The 19,450-nt window shown below is 49.4% G+C and overlaps 1 protein-coding gene across 1 annotated transcript in view; it reads right to left on the reverse strand.

Annotated features, from left to right (window-relative positions):
- LOC140907438 (alpha-2-macroglobulin-like protein 1) overlaps positions 1–19,450 on the reverse strand; it is a 68,949-nt gene that overhangs the window by 12,015 nt on the left and 37,484 nt on the right. The window contains exons 12-27 of the mRNA XM_073333433.1: positions 19,128–19,319; positions 16,951–17,235; positions 16,392–16,455; positions 13,617–13,762; positions 13,235–13,381; positions 12,092–12,280; positions 8,285–8,399; positions 6,699–6,819; positions 5,844–6,069; positions 5,038–5,164; positions 4,788–4,909; positions 4,418–4,469; positions 3,956–4,039; positions 2,540–2,716; positions 1,676–1,757; positions 1,396–1,552 (exon numbers count right to left, since the gene is read on the reverse strand). Of these exons, the coding sequence (XP_073189534.1) occupies positions 1,396–1,552; positions 1,676–1,757; positions 2,540–2,716; positions 3,956–4,039; positions 4,418–4,469; positions 4,788–4,909; positions 5,038–5,164; positions 5,844–6,069; positions 6,699–6,819; positions 8,285–8,399; positions 12,092–12,280; positions 13,235–13,381; positions 13,617–13,762; positions 16,392–16,455; positions 16,951–17,235; positions 19,128–19,319 (2,286 nt within the window). The remainder of the gene's footprint in view (positions 1–1,395; positions 1,553–1,675; positions 1,758–2,539; positions 2,717–3,955; positions 4,040–4,417; positions 4,470–4,787; positions 4,910–5,037; positions 5,165–5,843; positions 6,070–6,698; positions 6,820–8,284; positions 8,400–12,091; positions 12,281–13,234; positions 13,382–13,616; positions 13,763–16,391; positions 16,456–16,950; positions 17,236–19,127; positions 19,320–19,450) is intronic.

Raw genomic sequence — 19,450 nt, forward strand, 5'->3', positions numbered from 1 at the left:
AGTGGAGTTGGGAGGTGACCCATGGCAGGCACAGACAAGGCTTCCTCACACTAAGGGCAGGTGGTAGAGAGATGCCTCACAACCCTGTATACTCCGGGAAGCGTCACAGCAATATATGCCTTACAGGAGTTTCTGCTTCCTCTTGGGGACATATTGGGAAAGGAGATTGGAGACTTAGATCTCTTTGTGGCTGGGTGCAGCCACCCTACCTGAAACACCAGACAGCAGACAGGGAACTTCCCGCTCAGGTCTCTCCCAGTGTAAAGGAACAAGGCAGGGCTGAGCCTGCAGGGCCAATCTGGCATTCAGAGGAAAGCCAGGGAATGTGACAGTTACAGCTCCATGGTACTCAGAGAGGGAGAGTGGAGCTCCCCATCTTGTTGATAGAAAGCTGGCTTGGAGCCTGAGCTGCACCTTTTCTCTCTGACAGACTCAAGGAACTCTAGCTGATTAGAAAAAACTTTCGCATCTTTCGTTACAAGCTGCGCACAGTAAGGGCCAGATTCTCCTCTCAGTGAGACCGGCACGAATCTGCAGTAACTCACTCCACTAATATCAATGCAGGGGCTCCACACTCACCCGGGAGTAAACGAGAGTAAAGCCCAGGTTTAAGGCTCAGGCAGTACTGCCTCAGGGAGGAAAAACTCACTTCACACAAGGTTTATTTGCTGCTTCACTCCACCAATTTGCAGTCAGTTGTTCTACTGCAAGTGCAGTTCTACTCTGAAAAGTGACTGTGTAAAAATGTCCCTTTCTTCGACCGGCTTCCTGTGTGTCCTCAGTCAGAACTGCTGGCTTTGATGCCTTCTTCTGCTAGCCCTGCAGAGCTAGCATAGCCCAGAGAGAGAACTGGGCTCTATTCCTGCCTGTGTGTCATCAGCAGAATGGTTTTTCTCAGTCTCTATCATTTACAGCCATGCAAACTTAATGAAAAGGGTCTGCACAGGTGTCAAAGAGAATTCAATGTGCTCTGCAGAACCTTTATGGCAGGTGATGATGTGAGAGAAGAAAAAAGCCCAGATTGACTCTCTGAGCCTAGGTTGGGCTTTCTGAGGTATTAGTTAGAAAAAGTATCTTTATTTTGTAAACAGAGCCCATTTGATGTGGATTCTCCCAGAGACAATGAACATGGTACCCCATGGTGCCATTCTGATAGTCACTTTTCAGATTCAGAGGTGATCCCCTGAGGAGATCCAGCGGAGATCAAAGCAGTAAGGGAGAGGACACTGATGTTATAACACACTCATTTCAATTACCATTCATTCTAGCTAGCAATGTGGTGGGAGAGTGTTTCCCTGTGGCGAGTGGGAGCACAGAGCTGTTCTGTGGGCACTGCCGGGGATCCAGCTCTCCTCCCCACTACTAGGGCTTCTCCCACTCCTCCAGTGTCCATACCTTCAGGGCATTGTTGAAGAGCTTCCCCACACTCTGGAAGCAGCCGTTGGGCAGCTGGTTCTGTCCCAGCCAGCGGACAGCATCCTGTATGTGCTGCTCATCGATGTACAGGTAGGAGCTGGCCTGGCCGAAGGACCTGGCTACAAAAGCCGTCAGCCTGCAAACAGAGAGCAGAGGAGAGAGGATTTTTGTATCTATTGGCCTCAGAAGCAGGAAGGTTCATACCATTCATACTCCTGGCCATGGATGTGGCTGGATGGCCCCAGTTCTGCTCACTTACCAGGTGTTGCCCTTGGCATCGCGCTTCCCAAAGGCACTGTAGGAGCCATTGTCGTGTTTGTAGAGCAGCTGGCGCTGGTAACCTGGGGAGACAGGAGAAATGGGGATGGTCTCTCAATCCTGAGGTTCTTTCAGCACCCCCTGGATTATAGCCCGGCTGTGGAATGGCACCGGATTGCCCCACACCTACAGCGAGCAGCTCATTCCCTATCAGATCCTGGCAGCTTGAACAGGTGCCTGAGCCTTAGCACACCTCACTGGAGAAGCAAACTCTTTTTCAAAACACATTTAAATCTGATTTCCCTCAAAGGGCTGGTCGGTACCATGCACTGTTGAGGTAACCCTTGGGTGTGGAAGACCCTGGTGCAACGATCTAAGCCCTGGTTTGAGCTCTAGCTGTGAGCAAAAAAATGTTGCCAGAACGTGTGAATTTTCAGAAAAGCTGATTTTCTTCCTGGTGGCTGTATCTCAGGAACCCCTTGGTCAAATGGCCCCAAATTTGGATCTCTGCCCTTACACCAAATCCCCAAGATGTACACCAGTTTTCAAGGCAATCTGCTTAACTGTATGGAGTTTAGAGCACTTAGAACAGTCAAGCTTTAAGCAGGAAGCTGGTCTTAATTTTAACTATAGAGGACTTGTCATTCTGTTTAACTGCTGCTTGTTAGAAAGCATGGTCTTTCCTTCCATGAGGCTTATTCCTTGTGGCATCTTGTCATGGAACAGATCCCCACAGTTCTCCCAATGCCCCTCAGTCCTGCCCTGCAGCCCTGCTATTCCAGTCTTGGGCTCCCCACCATGGCTCCAGCCATGATGTAGAGCATCTTCCTTATACCAGAGGAGGAGAAAGAAGGGCACTCCTTACCAGTCTTCATGAATTCCAGTGCCTTGTTTCTGATCTCTGGTGTAGCCTGTTTTGTCTTCTCCAAGTATTGGAGTACAAAGATGTTTGGAGCAAACATGACCATGTTCTGTTCACCACAGCCAAAGGGCAAACGAAGTAGCTGGTGTAAGTTCTGTAAGGCTGTGCCCATGATATCTCCTGGAGGTTGAGGATGGAGAGAAAACCTGTGAGATCAGCTCTATCACCCAATGTTGTTCCTCACACTTCTAAACCATGAAGGGAATCTGGATATGCCCTGACATACCATCACGGAACTGGGAGTTGATAATTGCTCTCTCTATGGACCTGGTGCGGCTCTCCCCTGGAATACTGAGTTTAGCTCTGGACACCATGGCCCAGGTCCTCAGAGGTACATGGGCTCCCAACTTCCACTGATTTTGAAGCAAGTTAGGGGCCTAAATACCTTTGAGAATCTGGGCCCAGAGCACAAATAATACACCAATACTCTGCAGGGAATTCAGTGAAAAGCAGGGGTGGATGCAGCCTCTGGTTGAGGGGATGCACTATTCTAAACTGCTGAGAGGCAGAACACCCCACTCTGGCACCCCAATCCTAATGCCAGCCTGGTGCAGAGGGGAGGCCCCCAGAGGGAGCGGGGCTGGAGCGGGGCTGGAGCTGGGAGCTCCACTCCCACAGCGGCAACTCTTGCCCAGCTCTCTGCTTGGGGTGTCGTGACCTGGGAGTGGGCCCAGCTTCGTGGGACAAGCAGCTACCACTGCAGGATGAGTGTGGGGCAACTCGCTCTCCAAACCACATCCCACCCCAGGACCCCCCACTCCAGACCAGGACCCAGGAGAAGTGTATGTTTGCCTGTTTTCCCACCCTGGTTTTCACGATTTCTGTGGGTGCAGTTGAACCCATGAACCCACACGAGAGCAGCCCCTGGAGAAAGAAATACACTAATTATGGGGCTTGAGGGATTATTTATAAGGTGATACTAAAAGAACTAAATCTGTTTTCTTTGGCTAAGCAATAACTAAGGAGAGTGGGCAGATGAAAACCCTCTACAGTTATCTGCAGGGTGAGAGGATTTATTTGTGGCAGGGATTGCCAGAGACTGAAACTGGGATGAAATTTGAGCAAAGGGTGGATTTCTCAGGCTTGGTTTCAAGAAGTCTTTCCTAATGTTAAGATCTGTGGCATGGTCTCCCCAAAAGACTGCCTTTCCCGGTCCAACCATTGGGGGTTCTTTTCATTCTGAATAGTTCTTCTGGGAGGGCGGCGGCTCCAGAAAAGGATTTTGGTTTTTTGTATAGCTTTCAGGGGCAATAAGCTTCAGCCATGTCTGACAGAGGCCTTGGGTTGGTGCAGCATTAGTGCCAGAGGCTGCATGAAATCTTCCCCCTGGGAGTGAGGAAATAGGGAAAGGGTCTTCACCAATGACAGAGACAGTGGCTCGGCCTGATCCTTCCAAGACTCCTTCTGGTAGCTTCAGGGAAACTTCATCAGTAACTGGATCCTCTGAGAGAGACAAAACCCAAGAATTAACATTGTGGGAGATTGGGGAAAGTGGGAATCATGGGCCCAACACAGCAAGAGGAGGCGCCACTCAGAGAGTGTGAAGAAGGAAGAGACTAAACGTGATAGTGAGGACCCTGGCAGCATGATCTGCCCATACAAACAGCATGCGCTTCTCACCCCGGGCAGTTGCTCCTCACAGCACTGAGTGCAATGGCAACATGGGCATGGTACTCATGCCCGAGAGCGCCTCTCTCTCAGAAAGGGATGGTGCTCTCAGTGCTTTCTTTCTGAACAGTTGTCTCCACTATTTGGGGCCCTGAAATAATACAGAAGACTCCATTACAAGCCTTAGCAATCAGGGGACTAGTCCATTCATACCTGTAGCACACAGGAAGACATTGTGAGTCTTCTCTTCGAGGACACCACCCGGCTATGGAAGGAAAAGGAGTGTGAGTCTGAAAGGAGAGGATAGAAAGGCAAACCGCTGTCCCAGTGCCAGCCTGTCTGTGCCTGCGGGGGGGCTACTCACCCCCAATATCTCATTTCCCCTCTGTAATCCCGCTGCCTGAGTGTCGTTGTACCAGGGCCAGAGGGGAACTAATCTCTCCCCACCGCCTCATTTCTCCTCCCTGAACATGCTGCCCTGTGCTGGTCTATCTGTGCTTGAGGGGCTGAGGTCCCCCTGGAGCCTCTCTGACCATACTGTCCCAGGGCTGGACCCTCCTGTTGCCTTTGAAGCCTGACTGACCTTCACGAGCAGGGCTTGTATCACCGTGTCGGTCCGTCCCCGTGGGGGGGTCACAGCGATCTCATTGCCGCACAGCTCATGTGACTCCAGTGCCTCGGTGCTCACGGTGACATTCACCTTGCCTGGGGAGGCGACAGGAGAGCATCACTGAGGGCTCACAGCCGAGACTGGCAAAGAGGAGGGGGCGGGAGAGATACATGGAGAAACAGATGGACATTCAAATTTCCCACCGCCCTCTCAACTGCCTCACCCAGTTTGGTGGCTGTCACGTTCCAGGAGAAGGTCTTAGCTTCATTGGCGCAGAGGCAGCTGGTGTATTGGCAGCCTGTGCAAGACTCCACCTGGAGCTCCAGAGACTCTGCCAGGCTGGTGTGCACCTGAGCATGAGGGGAACAAACGTACGGGCAGCATGTTAGTACTGGGCACCCATAGGTGCAGGAAGTAGGGGCGCGGGGGATACTGCAGCACCCCCAGATTTTGCGCCCAGGGTCCCAGCTGCTGGCCCTGTGTCCCAGCCGCCCAGGTTCCCAGCCACCGACCCCGCACCCCTGCTGCCTGGGATCCTGGCTGCCGGCCCCGCTACTGCCTGGGGGTCACTGCCAACCCTGGGTCCTGCTTGGCCACTGGTCCCGCTCGGCCGCCAGCCCCATGCTCCGGGGCTTGCTGCTGGTCTAGGGTACTGCTCAGCCACAGCTCCCCAGCCGCCGGCCCCACATGCAGGATCCTGGCCGCCTTACTCCTGGCCGACTTACCCCTTCCCAGAGCCACGGCCTTGCTCCCTGTGCCAGCTCAGGGGGATGTGAGGGCGTGGATGGGGTAAGAGGGGTGCATCTCAGCACCCCCACTCCAAAAAGTGTTCCAGCGCCATTGTGGGAACCTGGCAGCTGTTTAAGGGAGAAGGAACCTCTGGTACTATGAGACATCAGTCTGCATGGTGTGAACCAGATGTGCAGGACCAGGGCACTTCAGAGCCTAGTGTACTCAGTCTCTGGACGAAGAGCTGTGGGTACGTCCTTGTCAGGGCACATGGGGTGGTGTAGGGTGGAGAGCACTCACCTGGATACAGTCCTTCAGGTAGTTGAAGACGGTGGCCTTCAGGGTGAAGGTCTCTTCCCGGACCACAGAGTATGGCAGCTTCACATCCACAAAGAAGGGCTGGAAGACCCTGAACTTGGCTGGCTCTGAGAGTCCAAAGCCACTATCCGCAATGCAGAACATGTCGGCTTGCCACTCTGTGATGGTGTCAGGAGCAGTGGCCTGGAGAGATGCCTTTCCTTCCTCACTGCAGAATGGATAGAGACAGCAGATCCTTCAGCATCACCACAAACCAGACTGGGGCAGCCAGTGCACTGGAGAATGGGGCATGGAGCCTTTCACCTCTAGGGCACTGGTTTCCATCCAGTGCCAGCTCAGGGGCATTGGCCGACTCAGGGGGATAGGGCAATTGGGTACAAAACCTTTCATCTCTAGGGCACCAGTTTCTTTAATGCAAATTATTTCACATAGATCTCTTCATAAACCCCCAAATAAAAGACAGGGAGCAGAGACGGGGGGGGGGAGGAACTGAATTGTTCCCCCCATTTTGAAGACTCAAAGAGGTCACTAAAGGTTTCAGTCAAATTTTGGGTGCCTATTGTGTACGTGTGACTATGATATATTGCTTGGGAAACGTGAGCAGCCCGCTGGGTATAGACAGAAGCTTCCACTTCCTACAGTGGCACCGTACAAATAATGAAGATAGGGATTTTCCAACAAAGGCTTCTCCTCAGCCCCTATGCTGGAGGAGTATTTGAATCCCACCATGAGGCACTGCGAAGTGAGGCACAGCACCCTCTGGAGATGGCAGAGGGTTTCATGCTCAGGGATCACCAGTGATTTTCTTCCGAGGTGGACCTGTGTGGGGTCACTCACCCAACAGGGACCAGATCCCAGATCCAGGTCTCTGGAAAACGTGTCCGTGGTTTTGTCTTCTTTTCCTTCTCGGGGCTTGGCGCCACACCAGCATGTGGCTGAGGAACAGGCAAGGGAATGACTGTGGAGAGTAAAGGGGCGGGTCAGTAAAGATGTACGGGCTACTGTGTTTAGTGTTTCAGGGGGAGATTTTCTCCTCAGTCACAGACAGCCCAGCACTTGGACATCAAGTTCTGGCAGAGGAGAGGGGTGTGCGAGGGCATCAGCCCCTCAGTAGGACAGTCTGACACCAGGACAATGACTTCAAGGGTCGGTCACAAAGAGATTGGCATATCGGGGAGCCATTCTAGTACCTATCGCTGTTTGCGTGGTTTGGACAAAGTGTTTGTTGTTGGATGTAAAATTGTTATGGGTGAGGATGAAATGGATGAATTTGGAGCAGTGTCCATTGTCCTGTAAATATTTGAGGAAGTCTGCTATGCTGTCATTGTGAGGAATGCTGGTGTGTAGGGAGGTGACATCCATGGCGACAAGGATGCTGTTCTGAGGAATGTAGTTAATGTTGTTGAGTTTCTGGAGGAAGTCACAGAATCATAGAATATCAGGGCTGGAAGGGACCTCAGGAGGTCATCTAGTCCAACCCCCTGCTCAAAGCAGGACCAATCCCCAACTAAATCATCCCAGCTAGGGCTTTGTCAAGCCTGACCTTAAAAACTTCAAAGGAAGGAGATTCCATCACCTCCCTAGGTAACGCATTCCAGTGCTTCACCACCCTCCTAGTGAAAAAGTTTTTCCTAATATCCAGCCTAAACCTCCCCCACTGCAACTTGAGACCATTACTTCTCATTCTGTCATCTGCTACCACTGAGAACAGTCTAGATTCATTCTCTTTGGAACCCCCTTTCAGGTAGTTGCAAGCAGCTATCAAATTCCCCCTCATTCTTCTCTTCCGCAGACTAAACAATCCCAGTTCCCTCAGCCTCTCCTCATAAGTCATGTGTTCCAGTCCCCTAATCATTTTTGTTGCCCTCTGCTGGACGTTTTCCAATTTTTCCACATCCTTCTTGTAGTGTGGGGCCCAAAACTGGACACAGTACTCCAGATGAGGCCTCACCAATGTCGAATAGAGGGGCACGATCACATCCCTCAATCTGCTGGCAATGCCCCTACTTATACAGCCCAAAACGCCATTGGTCTTCTTGGCAACAAGGGCACACTGTTGACTCAGATCCAGCTTCTCATCCTCTGTAACCCCGAGGTCCTTTTCTGCAGAACTGCTGCCTAGCCATTCGGTCCCTAGTCTGTAGCAGTGCATGGGATTCTTCCGTCCTAAGTGCAGGACTCTGCACTTGTCCTTGTTGAACCTCATCAGATTTCTTTTGGCCCAATCTTCTAATTTGTCTAGATCTCTTTGCCCATATGGGTCCTTCATAATATGTTTTTTTGTGTATAGAACAAAAGATGCAAGAGGGAAGGCTGTGGCAGCAGGTTCAGAGAGGAGAAAGGGGAGTGTGAGGTGGGGATTAGCCTCCCTCAGTCAGACACATTCTGGCAGGGAGTCGGCAGAAGACTAATTCAGTTCTCACCATTATCACTGTCCTGGGTTCTGGCAGTGTGCAAAATTCTTCTCTTGTAGGTTGGCCGTTCACAGGAAACGGGCTTCTTCACTTTGGTGTTGGTTAAAATTTTCATTCTCAATTGCTGTAGAAAATGGAGAGAACAAAAAAATGACCAATAGGAGGGAAGGGGGAACAATGAAAGAAAAACCACCCCAGCAAATTCTAATTAGTGAGACTGTGGCAGCCAAAGTGTTGCAAAATTCTGTATGTTCAGATAGAATCCAAATTTCACATGGTCAGGCCCAGGAAAACGTATGACAAAGTGCAGACAAATTTGTGATAAATATTGGAGCTGATTCTTCTCTCTCATGGGAGTAAATCAAGTTCAGCTCTACCTAAGTCAATGGTTTTACCCTGATAACAATGAGCTCAGAATCAGCTCCACTAAATCTATTAAAAAACAATTCATGAACAAAATCAACTTTACTATGTTATAAATCTGTTCAAAAGTTGGACCGTGCAGTATCGGAACACCAGGCCAGACTCTAGGATTTTTATGCAATTTATTACTCAGTCCTAACTCATGGAAAACTCCCATGGAAGTTACTGGCAACTTATCTGAATAGGGGCTTAACTAAGCATGTGGGGCAATGGTTGGAATAAGGATTCCAGGGTTTGACCCCAGGAGAGGATGAATGCACACCTGGTGTAAGTCCAGTGGACATGGATGTGACTCCACTGGATGTGACATCCCTTCAGGAGGGATGAATTTCAATCTTTATGTGTAACAGTCACTTTTATACATGACAAAACCGAGTAGTTATTGCACAACTCCTCTAGTTATGTAATAACCTTTTGAGAAGTGCCTTAACCATTCATGTAAGGTATAAGCATACGTTCCTGCCGAGTTAGAGTCTTGCCATTTGGTACACAATCATTCATTATGGGTCACTGTGAACAGAGAAAAATCCTCGATTTGAAAGGTCATTTTCCCACCACTACTCCCCCAAAGATCATTATTCTTGGGTTGTTTGTTTTTTCTTGTTATTGAGGATTCTGGGTAGCGTAGTCCAAAGGCATTTCCAGTATTATAAATCTTAGACTGTCCTGTGAAGCCTTTGGTATAAGTCACTATCACAAGTGGGATTCTGCTTTTGCTGAAGTCACCTGCAAAACTCATCTACTGCAATGGGCATATTGCCCTTGTAAAAGACCACTCACACATCACTGGAAAAACACAGCAAGATTTGGGAGGAGAATCCCTTGCAATGAAACCACAATTCCCATCCCTGTTCTCTCCTCATGTTCCGAACCTCACCTCTGACAGTGGCGTAGGCTGTAGAGGTCATAGAATCATAGAAAAGTAGGACTGGAAGGGACCTTGAAAGGTCATCTAGTCCAGCCCCCTGTGCCGAGGCAGGACCAAGTAAACCTAGATCATCCCTGACAGGTGTTTGTCTAACCTGTTCTTAAAAACCTCCAATGATGGAGATTCCACAACCTCCCTTGGAAGCCTATTCCAGGGCTTAACTATCCTTGGAGTTAGGAAGTTTGCAGAAAGCCCATTACTTTTTTCCCTTCCTTAAGGGGACATGGAGAACAACTCATCACCGTTCTCTTTGCAACAGCCCTTAACATATTTGAAGACTGTGATCAGTTCCTGCCTCAGTCTTCTCGTTCCTACAATAAACATGCCCAAGTCTTTTGACCTTTTCTCACAGGTCAGGTTTTCTAAACCTTTTCTCGTTTTTGCTGCTCTCCTCTGGACTCCCTCCAATTTGTCCACATCTTTCCTAAAGTGTGGTGCCCAGAATCAAACACAGTGCTCCAGCTGAAGCCTCACCAGTGCTACGTAGAGCGGGACAATTGCTTCCTGTGTCTGACCTACCACACTGCTCTTGATACACCCCAGAATGATATTAGCCTTTTTAGCAACTGCATCATAGCGTTGACTCATATTCAGCTTGTGATCCACTGTAGCTTCCCCCACCACTTGAAAGGGTAAGAGGGGGACCCTGCTGCAGCCCCCACAACCCAGGCTGGGGGTGAAGAGCCCCAGTAGCAGCAGAGGTGAGGCTAGGGGAGGCACCGCTGATGGGCAGATTGGAAAGCAAGAGGCAGAACTGATTTGAGGTCTGAGCCAATGGGAGGTGGGGGCTACAGGGCAGAACTGAAGAGGACTGGGGGACTGAATTGACGGGGGCTGGGCAGATGCACTTCAGTTTATTTTCCCTCTGTTTACCGTTGTGCCATGTCTTTAGCTTAGAAACTTTTCATTTACGTTTAAACACACTGGAGCTAGACTGGATTGATGCATTTCAATGTACAGTGGTACACTTCTAATCAGGCACTTGATCAGATCCTTATGCAACATAAAGTGATCCAGTAACTGAGTGCGGCACCGTACTTTTCCGGGGGGAAAAAATAGTGTGAGCGAGTGTCAACTACATTTCTGGCAATGAGAAAGGAAAATTAGAGGGCTGTTCATTTCTTTTGAGTTTAACTTCTAATTTTAATGGCATAGTTTGTACAGAATTAATATTAAAAGCATGCTGTTTTAATAGCACAACAGAGTATTTGTATAGCTATTTGTTTGCCATATTGTGTTGGAATATTTTCTTCTAGCACTCTTAACCTTTTATTCTGCGATTAATAAATACGATCTGGCACATCACTCTTGGAAGGTTGCGACCCCAGTCTGGTGGCAGGCTCACTAAAGAGCAAACACCTGCTGGGCCCTTTGGCCCTGGAGATCACCCTTTTCCTTCCAAGATTTGGACACAGCCTTATCCGGCCCACTGGAAAACGTAAGTGAATACCACTGCTGTAGGGAATTCACTATTTAAAGACATACATCACCATGTGTATTACTACCAATAGGTGACAGGTTTCAGAGTAGCAGCCGTGTTAGTCTGTATCCGCAAAAAGAAAAGCAGGACTTGCGGCACCTTAGAGACTAACAAATTTATTTGAGCATAAGCTTTCGTGGGCTACAGCTCACTTCATCGGATGCATTGAGTGGAAAATACAGTGGGGAGATTTATATACATAGAGAACATGAAACAATGGGTGTTACCATACACACTGTAACAAGAGTGATCAGGTAAGGTGAGCTACTACCAGCAGGAGAGCGGGGCCGGGGGGGGACCTTTTGTAGTGATAATCAAGATGAGCCATTTCCAGCAGTTGACAAGAACATGTGAGGAACAGTGCGGGGGAGGAGGGGCGGAAGGGGGAATAAACATGGGGAAATAGTTTTACTTTGTGTAGTGACCCACCCAGTCCCAGTCTTTATTCAAGGCTAAGTTATTTGTATCCAGTTTGCAAATTAATTCCAATTCAGCAGTCGCTCGTTGGAGTTTGGTTTTGAAGTTTTTTGTTGAAGAACTGCCACTTTTAGGTCTGTAATCGAGTGACCAAAGAGATTGAAGTGTTCTCCAACTGGTTTTTGAATGTTATAATTCTTGACATCTGATTTGTGTCCATTTATTCTCACCAATAGGTGACGGACTTAAAATGGTTTAGTTTGTTTTAACTTTCATTCAGCTTTACAACTGGTATACCACCTTTCAAAACCAGGCCTGAAATAACCACGGGAATTTAAAAATAGAGTGTTTGGCTTTGAGCAGTGGTAAAACAGCAAAGGGAAGGACCCCCAGTTTATAAGAACCCTGGGCCCCCATCAAACTTAATTCGGTCCTGGGAACAGAGGATTGTTAGCAAATCTCACAATTCTAGTTTTCCTTACAAACTCCCATGTATGTACAATACGCCATACCAGTGACCAATACAGGCTTAGGAGAAGTTTTGTGCAGGAGCAAAGAAGGTACCCACCTTAAACAGACTATAGACATCAGCTTCACTTTGATACCAGGGAGCTCCCATCAAGGATCGTCTGTTCCGGGGAGTAGGGAGGAGGGGAAAGACAGGGAGCAGACAAGGATATGGCTCAAAGTCTTCCAAACGATAAGGAAATCCTCGGCCGCCAATCATATAATCCTCTTCAGATCCCAGCTCATACACCTGGAATGGGAAAACAGAGGTTACTGCACTGAACTGATTAGTGTGAGTGTCTGTGTGTGTGTGTGAGAGAGAGAGAGAGAACCATAGTCCTTTACCGGCAAGGAGCAGGACAGCTCAACTTTTGCATCATAGGCCCCATACTACTAAAAGCTCATGGCGATTCTCTTTTCCCTCAAGACCTCTTGGAGCAGGGAGATCTAAATTCTACCCCTGCTATCAGCATGAAGTTTTGAGTAGCCACAGTCTGCAGCACAGTGCCAAAGAAAGTCGTGGGTAGCACAGGTTTGTTACTCTAGGATACTATTTTGCCCATCTCCAAAGCTTTTCACACATGGGCCTCACAGAAGCATATGAGCATCAGTGAATTAAGTCTCACAACCCGCATACCAGATGAAAGGGAAACTGAGGCACAGAGTGGTGTAGTGACCCAAGGGCCAAGGTCACCCAGCAAGTCAGTGGCAGAACTTGGACTAGAACCCAAGAGTCCTGGCTCCCAGCCCCTTGATATAACCATTGGCCCAGACCCCCTCATGGCAGAGAAATGTGGCATAGGTGAAATAGCAGGAGATGCCACATTGGGCAAGCAGAGGGCCAGCAGCAAACCCACTGTCAAACCACACCTTCCCTGGAGGGAGCTCCCACTGCTCCTGTGAAGCTACCCCTTCCGTCTCTCTGCCTGCTGCCCCCACAGCCTTCGTTCCAAGGGTGGCCCCTGGAGCAGCCATTGTGGGAACAAGGAGGAATCAGCCACCTGCCTGGCAAGGGGACAGAGTGAGATAAAGGTCTGTTGGCAACCAGTGCATAATGTAAGGAGTCAGAGAAGCTGGTGGTGGCTGGGTGCACCCACCTCATGTGACTGCCCTGTTCCAGTACCTCAGAGTTCTCCTCTGGCCTGGTACCTCCTGCGGGGTTAGTCTGGCCAGGGTGTGGCTGGGACAGAGCAGGTTTACTCACACTCTTTGGTGTCATGACTCTATCGTCCTTCAAGAGGACGCTCCTGTCCACGGCACGGATGGAGCACAGGGAGCCAGGGTCGGCCTTCAGGTGCAGATTGACCTTCGACCCTGGGAGGTCCTCCTCCTCTGAGAAACCCAGTGTCACCTATGGGAGGAGACAGGATGGGTTTATCAAATGGAAGAGGGGCACAAGACAATGAGGGTGTATGAGCCACGAGCGACAGAGAGGGAGAGAGAGACTGGGAGAGGGAGGGAGAGGTGGAAAGAGCCTGCTAGAAACACAGACAGAAGGGCACAGGGATTGTCGAGTGTATGTCATCCCAGCCAGATCGCCCCTCTGCCACATATCCCATTTCCCCCACTTCCTAGGCGACACTCACCTTGTGTTTGAAGCATTTGCTGACTGTGAACACGTCCACATCTGCTGCCACCTCTCCATCAGCGAATATGGCGTAAAGCAAAAGCCTGGCAGAGGGTGCAAGTTCAGAGCTGATAGGCAGAGTCAATGAGAAGGAGCCCTTCAGTGCTGTATGAAGGAGTGGGAAGCAAAGGAAATGCTTATTTAGATCCATGTGAAACATAAAAAAGGGTGGAACTTACTGTTGCTGGATGTTATTGAGGAAGAGGATTTCATGGTTCCTGCATGTGGTTTGACACTGGCAGACCAGTGCCAACTAATGCCAAGGCCACAGGTCTCACTGAACACTGACAAATGCACAGCTGGAAACTAATTTGGCTTACCTGAGGGTTAGTATTGTTAAAATAGATACTAGAGTTATAAGAATGTGTTTAGTGTTTAGATTTTATGGAATGTTCGTAGGATCCTACATGTATTAATCCTACTTATAATACCTGTATTCCATGGTATAAAGTTAGATTGAGTGTTTGCATTATAAACCTCTCTAATTGTGTAACTCACTGTGATGGGGCATCTGCCCCACATTGGCAGAAAGGGGGTTAAAAGCAGCCCTAGGGAGGCTGTGCAGGAGGTAGCCAATCATAGAAGGGCTAATAAGAGAAGCCAATCAGGGCCGGGCTGGCCTGTATAAGAAGGACTGCAGAACAGCACAGTGTCAGTTACTCCCTGGAGCTTGAGAAGGGAAGAGGACTGACTGCCTTGCAGGCAAAGGGTAGCAAGCACCCTGGGCAAAGCAGTGCTGCAGACTGAGGCCCTGATACAAGGGCAAGGAGGGTGCTGGGGCCACTGAAGGAAGTGGCTAGACAGTGGACTGCAGGTCCCCTGGAAGGGGGGAACATGGAGTGTGACACAGCTGGAGGGCAGTGTTATGAAGAAGATGCCTCACTCCTGGGAGTGACATGGGTCCAGGAACAGAGATGACAGTGGGTGAGACACCACCAGCAGAGAGTGTAGTGCTAGTTCCCCAGAGAGCCAGCAGGAGGCACTGCAGTGGTGAGTTGCACCCTGTCACACTCACCAAACAGGAAAAGAAGCACTAATTAAGGTAAACTGCTTGTCCTGCACACAGTATGGCCCACTGAAGTCAAATGAGGCATTGTGTAGCACCAAAGGACAGAGACCTTGTTGATTCCATTTCTTACTCCCTCCAGGAAGAGGAAGCTTGCATATGAACTCATCCCATCAGCTTGGATTCTGGTACAAAGGGGATAAAAATCCTTGACAAGGAGAAACCAGTCCTTTTATGCTCTCTGGGTTCAGAGAGGCAAAGATTCCTAAACATTAGCAAGAGATCCCCATGCTGCTTGGCATGGGTCAGCCCTAGCGAACATCTAAAGCTGTTTATTATAGAAGATATTACCTTTTTAAACTTAAGATTGTAACTCATGTGTGTTTCCAGTTTTAACCTAGTAAACTCTATTTCTTTTCTTACTTAATACATTTAAGTTCATTTATGACAGGATTAGCTATAGACATTGTCTTTGGTATGAGATCTGATCACAACTGATGTGGGGTAAGTGACTACTCCTTTGGGACTAGGAGTAATCTGAATATTATTGTGATTTTTGGTGTAAAGTGACCATCTATCAGACAGACTATCTTGCCACCCAGGCAAGCTGGACTAATGGGACTGTCTGACTCCATGGTCAGACTATTACAGGGCTTTGGGAGTTCATACCTGCTACTGGCTTGGTGAAATCTAATCACAGAACATACTACCAGTTTGGGGTGTTTGCCCTGTTTTTTGGCAGTCTGCCCTGAGGTTGGCACTCATGGTTGTGAGCCGCACTCAGGGCCAGTGCAACCACTAGGTGAACTAGGCAGTCACCTAGGGCACCAAGTGGTTGGGGGCAGCCAAAAGTGCGCTCCAGGGAGGTGGTGGAGCGGAGGTGAGCTGGGGCAGAGGGGCGCAGGGAGGGCCCACTGCAGCAAGCAACTGGGGGTGGGGGTGGCGCTCCCTGCCTCAGCTCACTTCTTCTCTGCCTCTTCCTCTGAGCGTGCTGCCCCACTCTGCTTCTCTCCCTCCCAGGCTTGCGTGCCAAACAGCTGATTGGTGTTGCAAGCCTGGGAGGTGGAAGAAGCGGTGGCATGCTCGGGGAGGAGGTGGAGCAGAGGTGAGCTGGGGCGGGGAGTTGCTGCACGGCTCCCCAGGCTGAGCGGGTCGGGGGGGGAGCCTCGAGGCGGGGGGGTGGAAGTTTCTCCTAGGGCAAAAACATCCTTGCACTGGCCCTGGCCACACTAGATAGTGCGACATGTGGATAAGAACAGAGACCTTCACCAGGATAAAATTGACACCTCCCCCCCCGATATACTGACCCCTCATTGTCTCAGGGTCAGTAAACCTTCCTCCCTCATGGAAGACTGCTGAACAGGTGAGGGGTGAGTTTTATGCCTCTCTGACAGCATCTGCCATGGGCCAGTCAAGGAATCATAGAAACATAGGATGGGAAGGGACCTCAAGAAGTCATTTAGTCCATCCCCCTGCACCAAGGTAGGGCCAAGTATACCTAGACCATCCCTGACGGGTGTTTGTCCAACCTGTTCTTAAAAACCTCCCATAATGGGGAGAATACTACACTAGAAAGACCAAGGCAGCAGGTGGGATGCTGGACTAGATTGCCCATAGCCTGGCACGGCTGGAGCCTGCCTAACCATACCAAGATGTCCCACTAGCCTGATCCATTATGATGACTTCCATGGAGTTTATTTCATGTGCATCTTGGGTTTTTCCACTTACTCTCCTCCTGGCCAACTGGCACCGGCGTCTGTCCACTGAGAACGATCCTGCCTCCTGAGACAACCTGCGGAGGAGAGACAACAGCCTGTCAGGGGGCCAGGGTTCTGAGAAGAGAAAATGCAGAGAGAGAGACTGGAAGAGACAGTCACAGGTGCTTTACCTTTAAACTGTTCATGGACAAGGGACCAGCTGCCTCAGATTTCCTCTGAACAATGGGACCTGTGGGAAATCCAAGGCCAGGCTGCCAAGGTGCTCACTGGCAGCCATGCCTTCCGGTACCACACACAATCAGGCCAGATTGGCAACAGGGGAAAATAGCCTGTCCCCTAAGGCTGGCTCAAGACATTCCTAGCTGGATGAGCTACCTGGGGGTGGCGGTCAAAATGCTGGGAGGCTGGCGAGGGGGATTTCAGAGACATGTATTCCAGGTAGCGAGACATCTACAAAGACAAGCATAAAATGGAACCCGCAAATTGGCCTATAGACCCATAAATAGTTACCCCTCTTGCATGCCACTGTTGTAGAAATATCATGTGATCCAATTGCCCTGGCTGCTCACCAAATAATAGAAATCCACATGATCTGCCCCAGGGTCCAGCTCATTCCGGTCCAAGATATAATCCACCCGCACTTCCTGTTCCTGGTCACAGGGCAGCTCCTCCTCCACCTGCTGGATCTCTAGGAAGCTGTTGCTCTCAGAGTAGAAAGGTTTCAGCCAGTTGAAAGCCTCCTGGTGCACTATTGCAATGGTGTAGAGATCCCCCTCGGTTATGTTCACAATGGAGTATCTGCCCTTCAGAGCAAAAATGCATGGCAAGCTGTCAGAATTAACCAATGGAGGCGCCTACAAAGGCGGGAAATACGCAGTGCGACCACCAGAGTTATATGTCCAGGGCCCCATGTAACCCACAGAGGCAGAAATTACAGCAGAATCTACCCCCAGCTGCAGAACTGAACTCCAGGATATGAGCTTCCTTTTTCTTTTCAACTCTGTTTTGAACACTCATGATTTCAGAGAACTTAAATGTGAACTGCATGCAGTCAGTAATGCCTGCCTGAGTCTGCAGACAGCCAGAGAGGTATGAACTGCCCATTCATTGCAATAACGTGTTAACTTGGAAACCTACAGATAACAGTTACAGGACAACATTGTTAGCTGGATATTTCTGCAGTGAAATAGTTAATGTACTTGTCCCAGAATCCCAGCCTGCCTTCTGCACTTCCCCAGGTGCCAAAAGTCCCAGTTATCCCCTGCTCAACTGCCCAAACCTCTAGCTTTCTCTAACATCTATAATGCAACTATGTGTCCTCAGTACCAAAATATGCAGCAGATTGAAAAATGAAAGTTATGAGCCAGAGTAAAATAAATTGAATTTAATATGAAAACAATGTTACCCCTTTTGACCCAAGCAGCTAGCCAAAAATGTGGAGTCTTGTAGTGTATTCCGGTGGGGAGCAGAAACTAGAGTCAGGCATTTCTTTGATGCAATGTTTTGTGTTTACAAGGAATGTACAAAGTCCAGTTTCTCTGAGCACAGAAGGAACCAAACCACAGGAGCTACTTTCCTTGCTCACAGCCCCAAACCTTTTAGCCAGAATCCAACCCAACACCTTTCTCTAAACTTCTCCCAGGGACGCCGCTCCATGATCAGTCCAAGCTACATCTGTAGCCTCCTTCTCTGCCTGTTTCTATCAGTTTCTTGGCTCCTGTTCCTGCTTCTCTCTCCCACACACACATCTCCCCAAAACCGTACCCAGCAAAGCTCTCCATCCACATAGTTGTAATTTCTGGGCAAAGTGATAGATGCCTTTGTTTTGGGGGTGATGTGGGCCTGCATTTTGGGTTAGGCCCACTATTGTTTCTTCTTTGAACCCAAACAAAGGGCATCCGTTAACCTCACCAGTTTCAGCAAGGCTATAACAATGAATGACATGGGCTACTCCAGGGGTTGCATTATTCATCCTCAATATTTATGTCAAGCAAAGCTTCCATGTCTAAAAATGACCTGCAGCTGCCCTGATATTTCTAGCTGTCTGCCCCAAAGTGCTGGAGGAAGCAAAGGGGCCTCGCCACAGAATTTAGGCCCAGTTTGCTGCAGAGCACTTGATGCTTTGTACATAGAATACATAGCCACGGTACTGGGAACAGGCTATGGAGACTTTCACTGGGAAGTCATTCACTGGTTGCAGTGTCAGGGGAACAGAACAGAGCCAGAGTGCCAGGGAAGACAATGTTGAGCACTTCAGTTGTAGAGCACTGGTTCCAATCCAGCTCCCAGGCTGTGGGGAATGGATGGCAGTGGGGGATCAGGAAAGGGGCTTTGGCACATATACCTCTGGGACACTGGTGCCCATTCAGTGACAGGTATGTAGGTGATAGCATTTCTTAAAATACATCTTAAAATCTGCCTCAGAAGCAAGGAGAATAAAAGATATTGCCAAGGTTACAAATAGTGGAGGGAAACGGGAGACTGCAGAGGGAGATATAATTGTACTTAAGGAGGCTCCTCCTGCCCAAGGGAAGCACTTCCTTTGTTGGGACATGGGACATTGGGCTGAATTGTTGCGATGGAGCTATGAGTCTTCCTGGTCAAGGCGGGCAGCTAACAGGAAGGGCTCATTAAAGCTGCCAAGGCAGGCAGAGCAATGTGCAGTACTGGGAGCCAGGAGTCCAAGGTTCCACAGCCTGCTTCCACTTCTTCTGATCTTTCTTCAGATCCCCCCCCTAGCTCTGACCCTGCTTTGTCCACCTCTGTGACTCATCCTCAGAGAAACCAGAGTATTGTTCCATTTCGCAGTGTCTAGTGAGAAGTGGACTTCACCCTTCTCATCTGTGACGTATGGCAGGTGCGTCTCCACATCATTGACATCCACAGTCAAGTAGACAGTGTGGTTTTTGACGGGAACATCATTGATGGTAAAGCACATCTGCAAAGAAGAAAGGGAAATAAACACCACCTGTTCCAATAATCGCTGTGCTTGGGGGGTTGGGAGACATGATACCCTCTACGTGCTGGAAATCAGGTGAGTTCTGGCACTTAATACTAACCCTTTCCACA

Source organism: Lepidochelys kempii, chromosome 1 (genome assembly GCF_965140265.1).
Source record: "Lepidochelys kempii isolate rLepKem1 chromosome 1, rLepKem1.hap2, whole genome shotgun sequence".
Taxonomy (NCBI): Eukaryota; Metazoa; Chordata; order Testudines; family Cheloniidae; genus Lepidochelys; species Lepidochelys kempii.